General features: G+C 35.5%; 7 protein-coding genes across 7 annotated transcripts; 3 read left to right on the forward strand and 4 right to left on the reverse strand.

The window, feature by feature from the left end:
- Window positions 1-2607: 2607 nt before the first annotated feature.
- On the forward strand, window positions 2608-4291 carry MONOS_12025 (uncharacterized protein; the record flags this gene model as incomplete). The annotated part of the gene is made up of 3 exons (XM_067864607.1): window positions 2608-2944; window positions 3094-3759; window positions 3834-4291. The coding sequence occupies 3 exons, from the start codon at window positions 2608-2610 to the stop codon at window positions 4289-4291; spliced, it is 1461 nt and encodes a 486-aa protein (XP_067730905.1).
- Window positions 4292-4488: 197 nt separating this feature from the next.
- On the forward strand, window positions 4489-4707 carry MONOS_12026 (uncharacterized protein; the record flags this gene model as incomplete). The annotated part of the gene is made up of 1 exon (XM_067864608.1): window positions 4489-4707. The coding sequence occupies one exon, from the start codon at window positions 4489-4491 to the stop codon at window positions 4705-4707; it is 219 nt and encodes a 72-aa protein (XP_067730906.1).
- A 124-nt stretch (window positions 4708-4831) lies between these two features.
- On the forward strand, window positions 4832-5284 carry MONOS_12027 (uncharacterized protein; the record flags this gene model as incomplete). Its single annotated transcript, XM_067864609.1, has 1 exon — window positions 4832-5284. The coding sequence occupies one exon, from the start codon at window positions 4832-4834 to the stop codon at window positions 5282-5284; it is 453 nt and encodes a 150-aa protein (XP_067730907.1).
- A 2353-nt stretch (window positions 5285-7637) lies between these two features.
- On the reverse strand, window positions 7638-9721 carry MONOS_12028 (putative NADH-dependent butanol dehydrogenase a). The gene is made up of 3 exons (XM_067864610.1): window positions 9648-9721; window positions 8446-9591; window positions 7638-8364 (listed from the first exon to the last, which is right to left on the reverse strand). Exons 1-2 carry the CDS (start codon window positions 9678-9680, stop codon window positions 8446-8448), a joined length of 1179 nt encoding a protein of 392 aa, XP_067730908.1. The 5' UTR covers window positions 9681-9721; the 3' UTR covers window positions 7638-8364.
- Window positions 9722-10974: 1253 nt separating this feature from the next.
- On the reverse strand, window positions 10975-15364 carry MONOS_12029 (uncharacterized protein; the record flags this gene model as incomplete). The annotated part of the gene is made up of 13 exons (XM_067864611.1): window positions 10975-11563; window positions 11758-11846; window positions 12303-12542; window positions 12934-13134; window positions 13587-13685; window positions 13948-14026; window positions 14217-14438; window positions 14564-14625; window positions 14706-14787; window positions 14833-14952; window positions 15003-15073; window positions 15129-15193; window positions 15249-15364. 13 exons carry the CDS (start codon window positions 15362-15364, stop codon window positions 11441-11443), a joined length of 1569 nt encoding a protein of 522 aa, XP_067730909.1. The 3' UTR covers window positions 10975-11440.
- A 212-nt stretch (window positions 15365-15576) lies between these two features.
- MONOS_12030 (uncharacterized protein) lies at window positions 15577-17008 on the reverse strand (the record flags this gene model as incomplete). The annotated part of the gene is made up of 3 exons (XM_067864613.1): window positions 15577-16070; window positions 16154-16689; window positions 16830-17008. 3 exons carry the CDS (start codon window positions 17006-17008, stop codon window positions 15577-15579), a joined length of 1209 nt encoding a protein of 402 aa, XP_067730910.1.
- A 1965-nt stretch (window positions 17009-18973) lies between these two features.
- Window positions 18974-20148, reverse strand: MONOS_12031 (uncharacterized protein; the record flags this gene model as incomplete). Its single annotated transcript, XM_067864614.1, has 1 exon — window positions 18974-20148. The coding sequence occupies one exon, from the start codon at window positions 20146-20148 to the stop codon at window positions 19315-19317; it is 834 nt and encodes a 277-aa protein (XP_067730911.1). The 3' UTR covers window positions 18974-19314.
- Between the last annotated feature and the right edge of the window lie 265 nt (window positions 20149-20413).

Consider the following 20413-nt stretch of genomic DNA (forward strand, 5'->3'; position numbering starts at 1 on the left):
AATCGATGCATTTAATGGAAAAATGACTTCTGGAAAAGACGATTTGCGAATCAGATGATGAAATATTTGAAAACGAAAGGAATTATGAATTTTTATTGGAGGGAAACAGATGCCAACGGAATAAAATATTGAAATTGCCTATAAAAATGTTTAGAAGGTTTGCTGTTGTTATTTTTTTTTTTTTTTTTGAAGTGATTATTGTTATTTTTTTATTCAGGATGTTGAAAGAGCGAAGAATTAATGGCTTTGAAGAAGAAAAGTGGGGAAGAACAAATAAAGACGAGCAGACGAAATTCAAGAAATTTCGAAGATGTCTGGAATTGGGCTTTGGCAAAGAATTAGTTTTTGAGAAAAGACGATTTTTTGTGAAAGAATGGAAGCGAATGTGGAAGAGATGGAATTTGAAAGGAGAAATGAAAAAATGCCAAATTCTTTCATTTTTATGTATGAAAGAAAGAAATGCAAACTGAATAAGTGAAGAATTCAGTGGATGCTGCTCACCAGAAGAACATTAAAGAAATGGAAGAAGAGAATTTCAATGAATTTCTCAGTTGATGTAAATTGACACTCATCTTCTTTATTTCCAACAATTAATCATTTCATGCCATTCATTCATCATCACCTTCTTCTTCATAATCAAATATTTCAACATCATATCATACGATTTCTTTTTCTTTTTTTTCTCTTTCTCCACCTCATCCTTTTCATCCTCCTAATCCTTCTCTTTCATTCAATTCACCTTTCACTCACCGCCTTCTCTCAACCAACAGATCTTCCCTTATTCCTTCTTCATTTGCTCTTAAATATTCTTCTCTTTCTCCTCTTTCTTCTTCTTTCCATTTCCATTTCTCCACTCAACTCTTTTCTCCTTCTTCTTCCTCTATTCATCATCTGTATCCAACGGGCATTTACTCATTTAACACATCGCACACTCCTTCTACTTATAATTTTTCTTATTCATGTTCTTATTCATTTCTTATTCTCGTCATCATCAACATCAGCATCTTAATCAACAACTACAATTTAGCTTCAAAGCATCCCTCAAACATTCTTCTTTCTCTTCTGTTATTCGTTCTCTATCAACTCCTTCCATCTCCACTTCTTCTTTGTCGTCTTCCCTTTCTTCCCTTTCTCCTTCTTTCCTTTCTCTCTCTTCTCTCTCACACATCCCTTCTCTCCCTCATTCTTTTCTCACTCAATAGCTTCTTTCTCATTCAACTTCACCTGATTTTCCTACTCCTCCTCCGCCTCTTTTTGATGAAGACAACGAATTTTCAAACATTCACACAAGAAAACTTCAATTGAGAGAGAACAGACTGAGATGGGGGCAGAAAAACAAGCAGATGTCGATCAAAGAGCAGAGGATGCTGGCTATTTTCACTGGAATGTTTGAGAATGGGAGTAATTGGAAAGATGGAAAAGGAAAAAGAGGAAATGGAGTGAGATGAATAACAGGAATAACAGCAATGAGGGAGAGAGAGAAGGAGAAGTGAAAGGAGAAACTGAAAGAGAGAGAGAGAGAAAGGAAAAGAGAAAGAGAAACGAGAGAATTTTCCTGGTTTTAAGCTGTTGGGTGATTGGGTGGAGCATCTTGACACAGACGAGGCAGTTGATGAATGTGGAGTCAATCCATTGACACTTGAAAACTACTCATCTTCCAACACAATCAACACATTTGGTTTTCCTGACTATGCAACAAATCTCATTGACGACCTTCTCTTTGAGCAATTACTGAACAATGGCAATGACGTTCTACGAAGAAGATTCGGTTCGCTTGCAAACAGCCTCATTTCGAGCAGAGAATTGTCTGTTTTTCAGTCAGATGCGATCAGAAAGGACTTTGTGGCTGACACTTTGAGAGAGGGCTTTGGGGATCCACTCTGGCTGTGTGAAAGAGGAGTTTCCATTCAGAAGCTGGTGAGGTTGGCTCAAGCGTGTTGTTCATTGAATACAAAAGCAGTGTTTGTTGAGTCAATGTCGAATCTGCCGAGATTTGTGAGAAATATAAACATATTTGAAAATCTTTCTGCTTTTAAAGCAGAGGGAAATATTTCGAACTTGATCAAAACTTGTTCAATGAAAGTATTGAATAAATTGCAGATATTTTTGATGAATTCACCTTGTTCATATAAAAGCTCTTTATTTCCTGTGTGTAGACAACTGGCACGAGCGCTTGAATTGCTGAAAACAAAAACAAAAGTCGAAAAATTCCTTCTAAATGAATCTAACCCTTCAATTAAACCTTCTTCTTCTTTCTCTTCCAATTCAGAATCCCTTTCAAGCTCCTCTTCTTCTTCCTCTTCTTCTTCTTCTCCAAATTCTGTTCTGAAGCTGCTATAACATCAATCCATAGCATCCATTACTTCTCAGCTCCAATCAGCAAACACACGGGCATTTGGCATTTAGCTGCAGATTGTTCCGATGACAGACGATTTGACAGAAGAAGACGTGTTTCCGGTGGGCGAATGTTTGTGTGGCAGATACAGACAGATGAAACAGAACAGACATAAACATAGACATATTCATGGAAATAAGCATAATCATAGGCTTCAATGCATAAATCATCATCAGCATCATCATCGTCAGTATTCTTCTGAGAAGAAGAAAATGAGAGATGAAAAAGAAGAAAAGAAGGAAAATGGAGATGATAGTAAAGAAGCCACGACTGAAACAGAATCTATATGTTCAACTTGTGGTGAATACTCTTGTACTTCATGCTCTTCTTCCTATTATTCTTCTTCTTTGTCTTCTTCTTTTTTCGATTCTTCAATATCGTCATCGAAAACAGCAGCAGTTAAATTCTACAAGAAAGAAAACACATATAACGATTCATCTTCATCTTCCTCTTCTTCCGAACAGTCAGAAGTGAATTCTTCACAAGAAAGAGCCGAAAAAGCAGAAATCGACGAAATTATCGAAGACTTCAAAAGAAAACATGCGCAGCGTCTGCCTCTTCCTGTGATCCTTCCGCCACAAGAAGCAACCATTCAAAATCCATCTTTTGTGCCTCGAAGACAAAGACTGAGAAAATACAATAAAGATTTAACATAAACCTTTTTTTCTCATTCAATTGCTGGCATTGGCACAGAACAGAAACATCTCCTTCTTCATTGCCGAATGAATCTTTTCTTTCTCTTCCTCAATCATCTCCTTCACCCTCTCCTTCATCTTCCTCTTCCTCCTCTTCATCTTCATCTTCCTCATCTTCTCCAGCAGTAACTGACCTCTCTCTCCATCCAAAACCACCTCATCGTTCTGAAATTGCTATGGCTCTCCGCATAAGAGCAATGCACCCTCTCCTCCGTCGATGCTATCTCAACCGCTGTGCACAAGTGGCTGCTGCTTCAGGCGCTTCACGTTCTTCTTCTTCTTCCTCCTCCTCCTCCTCCTCTTCTTCCTCGTTGCTTCGCTCTTCTAGAAACAGATTTCTGACAAGCGAAGAGCAGCAGATGAGGAGGATGAGGCAGCAGTTGAGAAGAAGAAGGAAAAGACAATATTTTGTTCTTTCACGAGATGCATTTGAGGCGCTGCCGCTGTTTGCAGAGTTTCGGATGGTGGAGCGGTATGCGGAGAATTTGGAGAAGAGGAAGATAGAAAGAGTGAGAGCGAAGGAAAGAGAGAGAGAAGCAAGGAACGAGAGAAGAGAGGAGAGAAGAATAAGAGAACTGATAAAGATGAGGAAGGCATTGAAATCTACAAATGATGAAAATAACAATGATGATGAAAAAGAAAATAAGGCAAAATCAGAAGAAAACGAGAGTTTCTCATTGATTAGAAGAGATTCTCTGAAGAAAACGAAGAATAAAGAAGAAAATAGAATGCCTTTCCGACAGCTCCATCATCAGCGACGAAGAAGAGCGAACAGATGAGACACAAACAGAGAGAGAAACAGAGGTTGATGCGAAGGTATTACCAGGCGCTTGAGCTTCAACGTGATTCTGTTGTGAATGAGGTGCTTTTGATGGTCAGACCAAACCTGCTGCTTTCTCCAGCGCCGATTGTCGAGTCGATAAAAAGACCAGGAATGAGTGTGAATGCTGCAAAAAGTGAAGGAGATGATAAAGAAGGTGAGAAGGAAGAGAAAGAAACAACAAATTCTGGAAATGGAAATGGAAACAGGGAAGAAGTTGAAGGCGATGAAGATAACACGAAAGAAGAAGAAGAAGAAGACGATGATTCAAACAACGATGAAAACGAAGAAGTTATTTTGGAGGATTCAATGAACAACCCCAAAGAAGCTGCTTCAAAAGCAAAGAAAATAAAACGGAAGCAGAAAAGAAAACTAACATAAAAGAGTCTTTAACAAACAAAAAAGAAGAAACACATTCCGAAGAGCAAAAACCAGAGCCTCTTTCATCGCAATCACAACAAAAACAGCAGCAACAGAACATAACAACAATTAACTCTCCAACGCCATCACTTTCTCCGCAGCCTAAACAATATTCTTCAGGACGAGGAGCTTTTGGAACGATACACTTAACACGAGGGATGCGAATGGACGGCGGATGGAGAGGAGTTGGAGGGAGAGCGTTGATTGTGTACAGCCAAGAGATGGAGATGGGAAGAGGAGCTGTTGGTGCACCTACAACTCCGCTGTCACCTGCTGTTGGAGGAGGAGGAATTGGAGGAGGAGGAGGAGGGGTGACGTTGGGTGAGAATGGGGATGAAGGATTTGAACAAAGAAGTGGCAAAGGCGATGCCAGATGAGTTTCAGAATGAGAAAGGGAAAGTGGACGATGAAGAGGCGAAGCTCACATTTAATTCATTGGAATCTGATGATCAGAGATAAAAACTGCTTCGGCTGATGAAGCTGAAGGAGATATAGAGGAAGATGAATGAGAAAGATGAGCGAGAGAGCAGGAAAATGGAGAAAGAAGAAAAAGACATGAATCTGTTTAGCAGCATCCAAGGAATACTACAACCACACCTTGAGACAGGCACGCCAACCAACCAGAAAGAGAACAAAATGGCCAGCGAGGCGCAACAAGAGGCGAAAGAAAGCCAAACGCCAATTTTGACAAGAGAGCGGAAATTGGACTGCATGCTGAATGACCTCGCCAATTCTGACCTGGAAGATTTGAGCGATGAACTGGATGTGCCCTGCCGCTATGTGCGAATCAAAAGCGAGGAAAAAGGGCAATTTGTGTGGAAGTTACAGGGAGTATCTGTGTATGCAGCAGTCGAAGAGAGGCAAACGAGGGCTCGGTTGAATCTGATGAGTGCGCTGAAGAGCGGGCTGAGGCAGAGCAGAGTGGAGCTGAGAAGAGGAACAGTGATGAAGTAGAAAGGCTGGTGTCCGTACAAAGAGGAAACAGAAGAAATACACAGAAAGTGAAGGAAAGGAGCAGGGAAAGGATCACCTCTGCTGTTTCAGAAGGAGAAAGGGATAAGAACATTCAGTCAGAGCAATGTGCCCGGAAGAAGAGATGCACTGTCGAAGCTGTTTTCTTCGCTTTCATTCTCAAAGTTGGCATCTTTCTTCACATCGCAGAATTCAATGGCGATGGATCTGATGCAGAAATATTCTGGCCTCGATTTGGTTGTGCCTTTTGATTCAGCTGCTGATTTTACAGCAAATACAAACATTGCTCTATATCCTCTTTCTCATTGATCTTCATCATTTGTAAATTCGTCCTTGTTTATGAACATCAAACAGCAATCTTCTCTTCACTCAGAACACCTTTATCTCCTTCCCTCTTGCCTCAAGCTGTTCATACATCTTCTACTAATTCAGCTATTCCAACCCCACTTCCGCTATCCCTGCCTTCCGTAACTTCTTCGTCTTTACTTTTATTCAACTCCCCTCGAATTCGATATCGTTTCTCATCTTTCATTTCTATTCATAATTGCAGAGTGAATCTTCATTCAATCACTGAATATCAGCTGAAATTATATGATAAAGAAGACAGTGTTTCGTTGAGCCAAGAAAAGCGTATCAGATGGAGCACAATCAGAAAAGGATGATAGTTCTGACTTTTTTCATTTGGAAGCTGAAGCATTTGCAGTGAAAACAGAAAGGGCATTGAAGCGATTTTTGTTTGGAATGACTGGGTTCCTAAATAGCCTCCGACAGATTTCGCAGGTACGAAGCAACAGCGAATTGTAGCAAATGAAATGAGGAAGAAAAGGAATTGAGAGAAAAAGGCTTATTTGAAGGAAAATTTCAAAGAGGTGGTTGAGCTCATCAGTCACAAGCAAGTTAGAATAAGAAAGCTGATGAAAATTGATGTTTTTGAAAAACATTCTGATATGATCGAAGAGAGGAAAAGGGATGATTCCTTGAAGTGAAGAGCTTAATTTTTATTCGATGGAAAGAAACAATTAGATGAAGAAATTCCAGAGAAATATATTTTCATCTGAGCGGATGCTTAGGTTTTTGAAAAAAATAAACTTCTGGTGAAAAGAAGATGGCAGCTCATGAATATGAAGTGAAATGGAAAATATTCAAAAATTTTGAATGGAAGGAATAATAAAGAAATTAGAAAAAGCTCATCATTTCCATTGATTTTTGTGTAAACTGCGGTGAAGGTGTGTGTTTGAGTTGGAACAAATGTTGAGCTGAGGAGGGTGAGAGAGGCGTCTTGGAGGAGGGAAATGAAGCCGTTGAGGGCATACTCGATGGTGGCACATGGGGTCTGTTGGGTTCTGCCACATGCATCGACATCAGTTCCATTGCTGGCAACGATTTTGTTCTGCGCGATGAGGGGGAGCCAGCCATTGAAATCAGCTTTTCTAATTTTCCACGATTTCATTTAACGTTTGATGAAGCTTCTGAATCAAATTAAAAAAATGAGATTTATCGGCTATACAAAGGTGAGAGGAAAATGAGAAAAATAACTATTATTGTTTGATTGATTCCAATATTTTTGTTTTCTTATCATCTTTTCTGTTCTTCTTAATGATCTTTCTCTTTTCAATGTTTAATTTTTCCAAATATTTATTTACAACTTTTTTTCTGAAGTTTTATTTATTTATTTTTAGTAAATTTTAATAAAACTTGATCAAAAAATACTTTTTAACCAAAAATAAAAAAAAGGTATGAATTTTTGTTTAAATAAATAAAACAAATAAATGTTTTGTCAATACATGCTCAATACTCATGTAAAATCAATTCTTGTTATTAGATCAGAAAATACCACAATAGATTTTATTTTTTCTATTTTTGATCTTTTTTTATGATTTCAAAAAAAATCACCCATATGTCTAAATTTTTTTTGAAAAGTTCCTTTTGTTTAATTTTCAAATGAAGAAAAAATTTCATATTTCGATCTAATTTTTGTTCTCACTCACCAAATTTCGCTGTCATGAAAGTTAAATCTTAACAATGTTGTTATTTCCATTCATGAAAAGTTTCGTGATTGGGAACAGAAATTTGATTGAAAAATGAAATTTTTATTCAATTTGAAAATTAAACAAAAGGAACTTTTCAAAAAAATTTAGACATATGGACGATAAAGTGTCTGCAGTTATTAAAGTGAAAGGAAGTTTCACGAAATATATTAAATTAATATTAACAGTATTTGTTTTTTTTTTTAAGAAATTTTTTTTTGTTGTTTACTTTTTTTAACATTTTTTAACAATAATGGTTCAATTTTTCATTTTATTTTCTTCACAAAAGAAAAATGAGACAATTAAAATAATGATGATGTTTGTTTTTTGTTAAATATTCTTTTCACAATAAGAAAAAGCTAACGCACAACAATTAAAAATTTCATAAATCAACAATGAAAATGTCGGATTGTTTTCATTGGCACATCAGTCAAAAAAAAAAAAAATAAATAAATAAAATAAATAAAAATTAAAATAAATAAAAAATAAAAAATAAAAAAAAAAAATAAATAATCAGTTGAATTTTTTGGGACTCACAGATATTTATTTCAATGAAAGAATCATTTCTGCCTTTTGAAAGAAAGCGTTGGTTGAAAAAGAAAATTCCATTGAACATGCCTTTCACTATTGATGGGATAGAAAACAAGAAACAAGAAATAACACCACAATAATATTAAAAAATCATTAAAATAAATATTTTTTATTAATTTTAAGTATTTTTTTTTTTTAAACTTAATGAGAAACAAAATAAAAAACAATAACGAAACATTTCCCTTTATAACTTTATTTTGTTTAACTTTCAACTATTTGACTGAACACTCAAAATTTTCAATTATAAATAAAAAATAACAGCAATTCAATTCATGTGAATTTTAAAAATAGATGTATCATGTTAATTATGAATGTTTTGGAGAATAATAAAAAAAGTTCTAAAAAATACAAAATTGTACAATGCATGACATATTTTAAATACAAAATTGTGAACCATTTAATCAACATCAATTTATTGATGATTAATGTCACAGTCACAGGTGTCTAAAATTTACAAAAACCATATATATAAATATTGTTGAATGAACATTTAATGAAAATTTATTTCAAAATTAAAATGCAAACTTAAACAGATGATATTCCAGCTGCGATTTGAAGCACCGTTCTAGTATCTTCTGCTGAAAGTTTTATCAATGGAGACAAAGCACCCCATTTTTGATGCTTCTGCTCAATTTGAACAATGGTCTCAATATCTTCTGGCTTCAACTTCAGATCTTGAAGCGAAAGTGGAGCCTCCCAGAAAACATAAAGCTCTCTCATTTTCTGCAGCGCCTCTTTCACATCCTTTGTTCCCCAAACAGTCTCTGCCCAATCCTCAAACATATCTCCGCACAGCCCCTTCTTATACAGCCAAGGATAATAAGCCAGTGAAACAACTGCAAGTCCTTCTCCGTGTGCAATTTTGTCATTAAACGCTGATATGGAGTGCTCAATCCAATGAACATTCCAATCACCCGACAATCCGAATGCGGGAATTCCTTGAAGAGCCATTGACACCGCCCAGCAGAAATTTGTTCTCGCTTCCAAATCGGTTTTATCTGCTTTAATACGTTCCATTGAACGGATTATTGATTTTTGTAAAGCTAAATTAATTTGTCTTGTTGTAATGTTCTTGTTATCTGTCGAAAAATATTCTTCCATCAAATGCGACAAAGAATCGACTGCGCCGCACATGACTTGACGCCATGGGAGAGAAAACTGAATAGAAGGATCAACAGCACTTGCAACAGGGTAATGCATGAACAATCCCAATTTTTCATGCTCTTCTGGATTTGACACAACTCCTCCAGTGTCCACCTCTGAAGCTGTTGCAGACAAAGTTAAAACAGTGTATAACGGAAGATGATCTTCTGGAGTAGGTAATTCTCTTTTGAAGCACTTCCAAACATCTTCTGTAATCTTTGCTCCTGTGCAAATTGCCTTTGCAGAATCAATAACGCTTCCTCCACCAACAGCGACAACTGCTTCAACGTGCTTTGAAGAGTCTTTGCAAATTGCAACTCCTTCTCTCACCTTTGATATCAAAGGATTTGGCTGAATACCCCAAAGTTCTTCACTAGCGATACTTTTTGATTCCAATGCTTTCTTTACACGATCGTACACTCCGTTCCCTTTCACAGAGCCTCCTCCGAACAAAAGGAGAACTTTTTTAATTTCTGCTTTTGAAATTTCTTCTGCGAGTTGATTAATAGAATCTTCCCCAAGGATGTACTTTGAAATACAAAAATTTGAATTTTAATTAACAAATTATTGAATAATATTCAAACCTTTACTGTATTGCAAAATGTAATTGTTGACATATTCTTTTGTTAACAACAATGATTAATGAATATATAAGTATGGTTATCACTCAAACATCCCATGACAATATTTTTGTTTGTAACATAAAAAATTGAATAAAAAATATTTTTTTTTAAATTTGCAATTTTCTTGTTTTAATAGTCACTTATAATACGAAACCAGAGCCATGAGAACACAGTCATATTTCTAAATATTAAAAAAACGACATTAATTAAAAAAAACAATAATATAAATAAACTTATATATTCCATAAACATAACCATACAGCGTCTAATAAAAATATCAAAGAAAATCAATCCAGTGTCGAAGATTAAACGCGTTTAAAAGAGAATTCGTTAAACGAAATGATTAATGAAGTGAATTTGATATTTGTTAATTTTTGGTTCAATAATATAAAATTTTAAAGTGAAGAAATATGCAACCAGTGATAAATATGTTTTTTTACAAATAAAATCCATGCGTTAAATGCGTTGTAACATTGACGATAACTCCAAAGATAATGCAATCAATGCGTTCTCTCTGTTTGTATCTTTCAAGACATCACGAGGAGGATTAGAAACAGTAAGCGTGGCCATTCTAAGGAGGGCCTGTCCTGCTCGCTTCAGAGTTATAACTTTATCCTTTCAAAACATTTTTATATTTTGATTTAATAATACTTCTCATACTTCCAAGTTTGAAATTGCTTCTTTTTCTTTGATAACAATCATTTCAATTTTATCCATTTTTCCTTCTGCCTCGCTCAAGGTGCTTCTGCAAAAATCCAAATTTTGTACTCTATCTGGATCTGTTTCATATTTTTCATCAATTTGAACATGAAAAAATAAAAAAGCAATTATCATTTTACTAACATTTTCCAGTAAGGAAACAACATTATAATTATCAAAAAAAAAAATCAAAAATAGGAAAGCAAAGAAAAAAGTTGAATATGTTTTATCATTTCTTCAATTATTCAGACCTTGAATAAGTTTATCCAATTGCTCAAGGCTGGAAGCTGAAGAAGTTATTCTTTCCAAGCACTCTTCCAGATTTCCAACAGCTTCTTCCCTCATGCGTTTATTTTGCGTGATTAAACTTCGGTTTTTTCTTTTTGATGATTTGAATATTTTCTCAATGCAATTTATTATTTATTGATCACAATCAGTTCACAGATATTCTTTAATTCTAATTTCAACAATCTCATTCAAAAAAATAATGAAAAATTATTATTATCATCATTTTTTGAATTGAAATTGGTTGTTAACTATTATTTATTTGAAATTAATTCTTTTAAAAGTGAATCAAATACATTTTGTGTTTTCAAAAAAGAATGAAATTTTTAATTGTATCAGTCTGAAGATTCAAAAATATGCATAGAACAATTAGGGGGAAAAAAATAAGACAGTTGGAAATACGAAGGAAAAAATAAAAATATGTATAAGTATATTTTTCGTGAGAAATGAACAAAAAGAAGATTTAATTACACAAAAAATGAGCAAATCGAAAGTTAGCATTAAAGTGAAGTGAATATTCAGAAAGACAAAACACTGCATAAATGAATCAACAAGACAATAATTCTGAAAAATAAAAAATTAGAAATTGAAGACAAAAAACATTAATGAACAAAAATTTGAGAAAAGATAAGAATAGAAAAGAAAAGAAAAGAAAAGAAACAAAGAATTTATTTATTTATTTATAATTTTCATTTATTTATTTTCTTTTTGAAATAAAAATTACTTTAATAAATAAATAAATAAAAATCAAATCAAATAAAATAATAATTTCAATATGTTCTGACAGGAAGTGTGATTGTTCTGTTAAAAGACCTCTTCGCAAGAGCAGGTGGCGAAGACTCGTATGTGCCTGGGCCTGGATTGTCGGGCACTTTCTCTCGAAAGCGAGGAGACTGAAATATTTGCATATAGTAATTAAATTAAATAATTTAATAAATTATTATTATGATTAATAAAATTTATAAGATTAAATAAAATAAAATTAAATAAAATAATAAATAAAAAAGTCAAATAATTTAAAAAAAAAAAAAAAGAGAGGAAAAAATTAAATAATTTAATAAATAATTTATAATAAATAAAATCATACAAGAGTCAGAAATCCAGTTTGTCTGTTATCCTTCACAGGAGATGAAGTGGTGGAGAGATAACTACCTGGGCCTGGGACAGAAGAATCACCTTTCACATTTATTTTTTTTTTTTAAAAAAAAAGAAAGAAGAAGTTTTAAAAAAAAGAGAGAAAGAAAGAAATAAATAAAGAGAGAAATAAAGAGAGAAAGAAAAGAAAAGAAATAAAGAATTAAGATAGAGTGAATAATAATGAGAAAGAAAACATAAAAATAAGATAATTTTTTGTCTTTCTCTCTTTTTTAAAAAATTAACTTCAAATCAAAAACGCAATCCATATATCTCATTATACATCTCCATCTCCATTTTCATTTTCATTTTCTCCTTCTCCTTCTCCTTCTCCTTCTCTCTCTCTCTCTTTCTCTCTCTCTCTCTCTCTCTCTCTCTCTCTCTCTCTCTTTCTTTCTTTCTTTCTTTCTTTCTTTCTTTCTTTCTTTCTTTCTTTCTTTCTCTTTCTCTTTCTCTTTCTCTCTCTCTCATATACCTCTCCCTCTCTCTCTCATATACCTCTCCCCACCTCTCTGCTCGGCCCCAGAAACGCCGCTGAGGGGTGTATCTGCCCAGTGAGTGTGATCTGAGGGTCGTATTTGATTGCCCTCACTCGCTCTGCATAGGAGCCAGGGCCAGGTGTGTCACTGAGCTCACTCTGGAATCTCCTCGTGGCTGAAGAGAAGACAGACTGCGGGTGGCGCTCTCGATACTCTGTCACAGGTGCTTTGAAGTGGTCGTAGGTGCCGGGGCCAGGGACTGAGGGAAGGAGAGAGGGAGGGAAGAAGGGAGAAGAAGGAAGAGGAGAAGGAGAAGAAGGAGAAGGAGGAGAAGGAAGAGAATAAGAGAGGGAGAAGGAGGAGGAGAAGAAGAGGAAAGAAAAATAGAGAGAAAAAGTGTGTGGAAATATATCGAAGTTGAAATTATTATTATTATTATTGTGATTAGAAAAGGGAAGATAATTATTTATTTTTTGTAAGAAATAAAGAAAAATGGCAAATTAATGAAATAAATTTAAACATAAAAATAAAAATAATAAATAAATAAATAAATAAAATAACAATAAATAAAACTTTATCAAAATCTCTCACTCCTCTCCTCTTTTCTCCTCTTTTCTCCTCTTTTCTCCTCTCCTCTCCACCCCACACACCTCCATTCTTCTTCCTCTCCTCTCCTTCTGATGGAAATCTTCTTGTCAACGAGCCAAAGGCAGAGGCAGTGCGAGTGGCTGGTTTGAATGAAGGCAAGTGAGGTGTGTATGAGCCAGGCCCCATTTCAGAAGGAGAATCCAAAGAGAATCTTTGAGAGGAGGAGGAGAAGGGGCAAGGGGCAGAGGGAGGAGGGCGGAAGGCTGGTGTAAGAGAGAAAAGGGGAAGGGAGAGAGAAACGGAGAGAAAAAGAGAGATAAAGAGATATATAAAGAAAGAAAGGAAGAGAAGGAGAGAGGGAGAGAGAGGTGAGAGGTGAGAGAAGAAAGAAGAAAAAGAGTGAAAGCGAATGGATGTGTTTGATGTTTGGTGTGTTTGAATGGAAGGTGAAAAGAGAGTGAAATGATTACGTGGTGAAGAAGAGAAATAAACAAAAAAAGAAATCAGATAAGAGAATCAATTTATAAAATTCAATAAATAAATAAATAATCATAATCATAATCATAATGATAATATATTTCCATCTCTAATCAATTACATTATTGTTCATAATTTTATTATTTTTGTTTGTTTCTTATTTCTTTCTATTTATTTTATTTATCCATTCATTTATTATAATAATTATTATTTTCTATTTTTTTCCTCTCAAACACACCTCCTTTCAGCTGATAAGAGCCAGGTCCAGGGACACTTCTTTCTATTTCACTGGCACTGCGATGGGAAGGCTCACAGACCTCGCGAATAGCTACAGAACCTGAAGAGAGTGGGAGAGAGAGAAAGGGAGAAAGAGAGAGAAAGAGAGAAAGAGAGAAAGGGAGAAAGGGAGAAAGAAAGAAAAAGAGAAATGTTACATATTTGTAAATAATAAAGAACAATAAAAGAAAATAAAATAAAATTGACAGAAATAAAATTCTAATAATAAATCGTTTATTTCCTTTCATTCTTTCTTTCCTTTCCAATTCTTATTCTTATTCTTCTTTCAGTGAATGAATGAATGAATGAGTGAATAAACAAACCAAAGCTTTGTATTCGTTCTTCTGGATATGACTTCGCCATTGAAGTGCTTATCGAATAAGAACCTGGGCCAGGCACTTTCTGAACAGATAGAGAAAAATAGATAGATTAATTTTGAACAATAGAAAGAAAGATAAGATAAAAGAAAAAAAGAAAAAAAGAAAATAAATATATAAATAAATCATTATTTCAATCTCAATCTCCTTCTCCATCTTCTTCTCAATCACCGTCACTATCCTCATTATCTCCTTCACCACCATCGCCACCACACCGTTGGCTTCACAAAATCTCTCTTAGTAGATGACACAAACACAGTCGATGGCAATGCCTGTAGCTCTCTCTCTCTCGGCCGCACTGGAGAATACGAACCAGGCCCAGGCACTTCTGTCTCGTCTTTGCGCAGCCGAGCTGCTTTCGGGATGGAAAACTGCCCTGCCCGCTTAAAGTTCATCTCGTGCACTATCGCATCCACTGCATACTCCCCGGGACCAGGCTGAGAATGTGAATGTCGTGTTGAGTTTATTCAAAAACAAAAGAATAGAAATAAAAAATTATTTATTTTTTGTAAAAAAAAAAGAAATTATAAACAGAAACTAAAAATATATAAGAGCTTCAAACAAGATCAATTCCTCTTCCCGTGTGACCTTCTTTTGGTGGCTGCTTCATCTGTAAGCCTCCCTCTATGAAATACCAAAAATATATTTTGAAGGTTATCAAAACGTTTGACTAAAAAAATACAAAATCAGAGAAATTAGCAAACGAGGTGCGTCAACATATCCATATGACTGAGTTTTCGTTGGGATTGATGGAGATGTTGTAAAAGGGGATATTATTCCTTCTGACTGAAATACAAAGGCTAAATATTACTTGAATTTTTGCGCTCACACTTTTGCTTGTTCACTAACATTTGGTTGGACTCTAAATGAAGGCTTTGTCCAGTCCAGTGTGGTTGTATATTGACCTGGTCCCGGGTCACGCTTTTTTCTCAATGGTTCAAATCGATCATTCTAAAGCAATGCAACCCAAATAAAATCAAATATGAAATAACATTTCAAACTGTGCTTGCAAATGATGATAAAAGCTTTCTTCTTGCAGTTGGTTCAAACTCTAATTCCGTCTGATAAGCACCTTTGAAGAAAAGCAAATATCAAAATTTTACAAATTATTAGAAAAATAATTCAACCCGGTCCAGGTGTTAGTGATGCACTTTCTTCAAAGCGCTTTGATTTAACAGAAAATGGAACATATCTATATGACAAAATTGCAGACATTCAACAAAATCAATATTAACAAATCAACAAACGCCCTTTTTGCATTTGAAGAAACAAGTTCCCTTGTGTACGATCCTGGACCGACAGTTGCAGGCGTGTGTGCTGGAGTATCGTGACCCCACCGTTCCGACCGGAAAATATCCGCCATAAAAAATAAAACAGTTAAAAAATATTATTATGGATTTTTCCCAATTTTTATTATCAAATAATTTCTTTAAAAAAAAAAAAAGAATGAATACCAATCGAAACATAAAAAAAAGGGGAAAATATCAATTCAAACAATGATAAAAACACTCACACAAACAAGCAATTTATGTTTATCGACATATTCTCAAAATGAAAAAATCGGTGGCAAACAATCTAAACTCCACTGCTTTTATCCTTTGATTGATAAAGCAGCTCGCTCTGTGCCTCCTCTGGCTCGTGCCCAACATTCATCATTTTGTGCTTTTTCATCACCAACAGCACAACTTCTTCAACAGTTACCGCTGCCACAACCAGCACAAACCCCGAAGCTGAAGCTGCAATGATTATTATCAGCCTTCTTCTTCCATCGATACGGTTATTTACTTCCTCTTCCTCTGAACGCGGATCATTCGGTGACTCAGGCAGCTCCACGCTGAATTCCGCTGTCACATCCGTCCCAACCCCGTTGTCCTTTCCCGAAGGATACTCAATCTGGAAAGACACATTTTGCGCCCCACCGAACTCTCTGCTTTTCACATCCAGCGTCATTTTTTTCGGTCGAACATGCCTGGACGCTCGATCGTCACAACTGTCTTTTCTGTTGCGCCCTTCGCCGTAAAGCCCGTCAGAATTTTGCTTCGGCACGGAGCAAATCCATAGCCCTCCACCTCAAATCTCAGAATCTCATATTTCTGATCCCAGCTCCTTGAAACATTCGAGATATTCACATGGAAATATATATATTTCCCACCGTTTTCGTTCTTCTCCATTTTGCAGTCACTAATGTCCATCCACAAATCATCCAGCACATCGTTCCCGTCCAACGTCGTTATTGCAGAAATGCTCAAAGTTCCTTCGCCCCCGCAACGCACTGTCCTGCGCAGATCGGAATAGCCCAAATAAGTCCACGTGTCAAACGTGTCGTTCCCCAGCCCCAACCACCCGCCCCTCTGCAATATGAACCCACGCACCCCATTCCGAAACGTTGTGTTTTCCATATTCGCGTTGCACTCGCTCAGTTCGATGCAGCCACTGTTCCATGCACACGCAACTTTTTCTTCATACGAATATTCGTGCGAATAATTTCGTTGATCCTCGACATTGCAATTCTTAACAGTAATGCTCGAACTTTTCAAGATCATAAACGGATCCAACTTTGTGGGATCAGCCGATCCATCCGAATTTGCTCGCAAATCGATATTCTCGAGCAGCACCGCGCATTTCTCATCTGCACTCAGAAACGGGATTGTTCCGTCTTCGTACGCCTTTGTGTTGAAGTTGAGCGACCTCAGCGTGAGTTTGTCGAAACAATTTTGAAAAACGGAAACGGCTTGGCGTAATTGGGGTAAATCAGCGTGGATCCAGCCCCTGCCTTCGATTGCATCTCGATGCTTCGGCCCTTCAGCTCAACCGAAGGGTGGCCAAACGCTTCTGACGGAATAAGAAAATACAATTTATTCGGAGCTGGATGCTGCTTCGAAGCGTATTTCCATGTTAAGCACGGATGCTCCATTTCCCCGCAATCTTCGCGGTCTTCCCCATGCCCAGAAATATAAATTGTCAGTTCTTCCCCGCGCAGATTTCCCAGAAACAGAATGAATTGCATAAACATTGAAAGCCAAAATAAAATATGGAGCACAATACATATTTCTATAAGTGAAATCACAGATAAAACAAATCCTCTTTGTCGCAACACGATTTCACATCATAAATTTGTTTATTCCTTTGTGCATTTATTTTTTTCAGAAAAAAACCATGTAATGCTTAATTTTCATTTTTCATTTCATGTGATCAAAAAATGAATGAAAAAGGTTATTCATGAATTTCTGCAAAAGGCAAGAATGCAAATCACAAAGATGAAAATGAAGAAAATTTGGTGATAACTCTTTTCTTCAATACCAGGAAAATAACGAATTGAATTAAAAATTGTTAACAGATTGAAACAAATCATGGCTTGATGATTATTGAGTAGATGATGAGGAAAAAGGAAGATGAAAAAGAAGAATTATCAGATGAAAGAGGATGAAAGAGCACACACTTTCTGCTGAATGAGTCATTCCAAAGAGATCTGATATCATTCTTTGATGATAAACTGCCTTGAATGAAAACCAATTTGATTTGGACAATGGAAGGGAGAGTTGAAATAATGCCAAAAGAAATGAAGGGAAAAGAGAAAGAGGATAAATATCATATCCTCTTCCACTTTATTGTTGGTGAAGGTGAGGGGACTGAATCGAATGAGCGAAATAATTTCGAGAAACACTTTTCCAACAAGCAACCAAGCAAAAAATTAAAAAGAAGTCAAAATCCCTTGATGATGAAGAAGGTCAAATATTCCGCTTCATCTATGAAGCTTTGGTTAATTGCAAATCAGATTATATTTTCAAATTCTCGTGTTGAAACTGTGATTTGAAGAATTTTCAACATTTCATATTCGTATTGATGAAACTTGTTGAGTGTTTTTTAATCAGAAATTGGAAATCATTCAAAATTCAATTTCGTTCTTCTTCTTCTTTTTTATCTTTTTCATTTCTTTGTCTCCTTTCGAAGTAATGGAAAAACAGTTGATACAAAAAACTCATTTGTTTTCTTTTTTGTGAAATGAATGACAAAAGAGAAAATTGAAAAACAAAATATAAAGTTGTTTTATAAAGCATTCACAAGATAATCAGAAATATTCAACAATAGTGTATGATAAGGTCGTGTGTTTAAAATATTTAATGTTTCATAAAAGCTGGTGATGGTATCTTCGTATCCTTCTTCTTCCATCTTTTCAAAAATCTCTTTTTTTGTTGCTTTTCTTTCTGCTTCTTCCTTTACATCTTTGTTCTTTTCTTTCAATTTTATTGAAACATTCGTGAAGAATAGTAAGCATTCATTTGTCATGCCTTCATTCAACGTTGGTCGCTGCATCTCCTCCAAAATAACATCAATAGCACCTCCTTTCAACAAGTCTTCAATTTTGGTATCTCCATAAACTGATGCAATTATCAAGGAGAGAATGCATTGATTGCTAATTACTCCATTATTCCCTTTTGCTGCTCGATATATCTGAACAATACTATTGATTAGCTCTACATTTTCTTCATTCTGCAATCGACAACTGAGGAAATAAATCTTCAATGTTTCGAGCCATCTCATCAATGCAAATTCTTCTTTCACCTCTTTTCCCCTTTCATCTTCTTTTTTTCTCTTCCAATCCACACATTTCATCTGTTCTTCCAACTCTCTTTCTGCCTCTCTTCCAAAATGCAGTTCATTCACAATAGTGTCTTCCACTTCTTTACACATGTATAATCTGAATATCAAAAAATCCCATGTTGATTGATAGGCAAGCAGAGTGAGGTGATGATGCTCCTGATGATATTGGATAACATCTTTGATTTCATTCAAATACAATTCTGTTGGAAGTTTCTTATTAAAAAACATTAAATAATAATAATAATAACATTCAATAAATAAAACAAAACAAAATTAAAAAGCATGTGAATAATTCAAACAGCACAGTTACGAACACAAGACAACGCAAGAAATAATGTTTCAACATCTTTTTGATTGAAAAAGAAAATATGAAATTCACTTTCTTCTCTTCGATCTGAGAGTATCACTTAAGGGTTAGTCACCCAAGCGAATCTGGTTTAAAAAAGTGAAGTGTGGAAAATGCGCGTGAAAATACAAATTGCGCTTGAAGAGAAAAAGGTGAAATGGGTTTCAAAATGGGTTTTGGGTTGGTATTGCATCTGGAACTTGCTTAAAGCTTTCTTCACAGGGTGGGAGTGAAAACGCGGTGGGTGAAGAGAAGAAAGTGAATTTCATATTTTCTTTTTCAATCAAAACGCAAGCATTTTGATTTGCAAGAAAACATTCATTCACTTTCTTCTCTTCGATCTGAGAGTTTGTAGTAATTGGGCGTTATGGATTACTTTCTGAATTTTCTCTTTCCATTATTTCTTTTCGTCTCTGTGATCTTGTTCGAATAATAAACTGGATGCATTTTTCTTCGATGATTTCATTTTCGTCTTTCTTGTTTTCATTGTTCGTGGTATTTGATTGCTTTTTGTAGATGGATTGAGACTCATTATCATCTGGTTCTTCAATATGGTCTGGTTGTGAGATCTCTTCTCTTGCTTTCTCTGTTTCATGGCCTTCTGGCAAACGTGATTGTTGATTGATGGGAACAATGGAATCTTTTTCGTCTGGTGTGGATATGGATGGAGGAATTGTGGAAGACTGTTGAATTGCTTTCTTTGTCTCCTGATTCGACGATATAATCTGGGCCATCTTGTTTGATATGTTAGATTTGAAATAATGTTTAATCACTGTGTTGCTACTGGGGGATAATCTTGCGAATTTTGCCACCTGTTCGACTGGAGTTCCTGCCATTGTTAAGGCTGATATTGAAGCATGTTTCAAGGTGTATGGGCTGTAGTTCGAAGGGATTCTTGCATCTTTCATCATTTCACTGGCTGCTTTTCGAATTGCTCGGGCATTCATTGGATCATATGTTGAAGAGCTCAGAAATAGTTTATTAGAAGCTGGATTGTGAATTTTTACACGATCCCATAAATCTTTAACGGCTGTTGCTGGACATATCAAACTTTCCTTGTCGAGGAATGGGATGACAATGTTGCTTCTTTCAAGTCCAGTTTTAAGTGATGTATTCAGGTTAATTGATTGCTTATCTATTTCTGATTCCTTGAGATTGATTCTTTCCAGTTCTGTAAAGCGGCACGCAGAGAATATCATACACAAACAAATTGTTTTCCTTGTTAGCTGCGAGAATGACAAATTTTCGTTCTTTCCAATCGTTTCTATATGCGTGAAGAGTTGTTGAGGGTTCCACATATCATCTTGTCTCTTTTTCTTTCTGCATTCCGATCTCCTGAATGATCTAAACAGGATTGAAATCAAGGTGTTCTCCCCAAGTGATTTTCCGTATAATACTGATGTTAGAAAGGAAATGGCAGATCTGACAATTCTCAATGAAGAAGCTTTCATTCCGTTGTTTTTC

The sequence above is a fragment of the Monocercomonoides exilis genome, assembly GCF_001643675.1.
Source record: "Monocercomonoides exilis strain PA203 chromosome Unknown scaffold13-1861174, whole genome shotgun sequence".
Classification (NCBI taxonomy): domain Eukaryota; phylum Preaxostyla; order Oxymonadida; family Polymastigidae; genus Monocercomonoides; species Monocercomonoides exilis.

Excerpts from the sequence above, each read along its gene's own strand:
- MONOS_12028 (XM_067864610.1), bottom strand. The coding sequence starts at position 9,680 with ATGTCAACAATTACATTTTGCAATACAGTAAAG. Across the intron at positions 9,592-9,647 it reads CATTTTGCAATACAGTAAAG|TACATCCTTGGGGAAGATTC; the intron begins GTTTGAATATTA and ends TGTATTTCAAAG.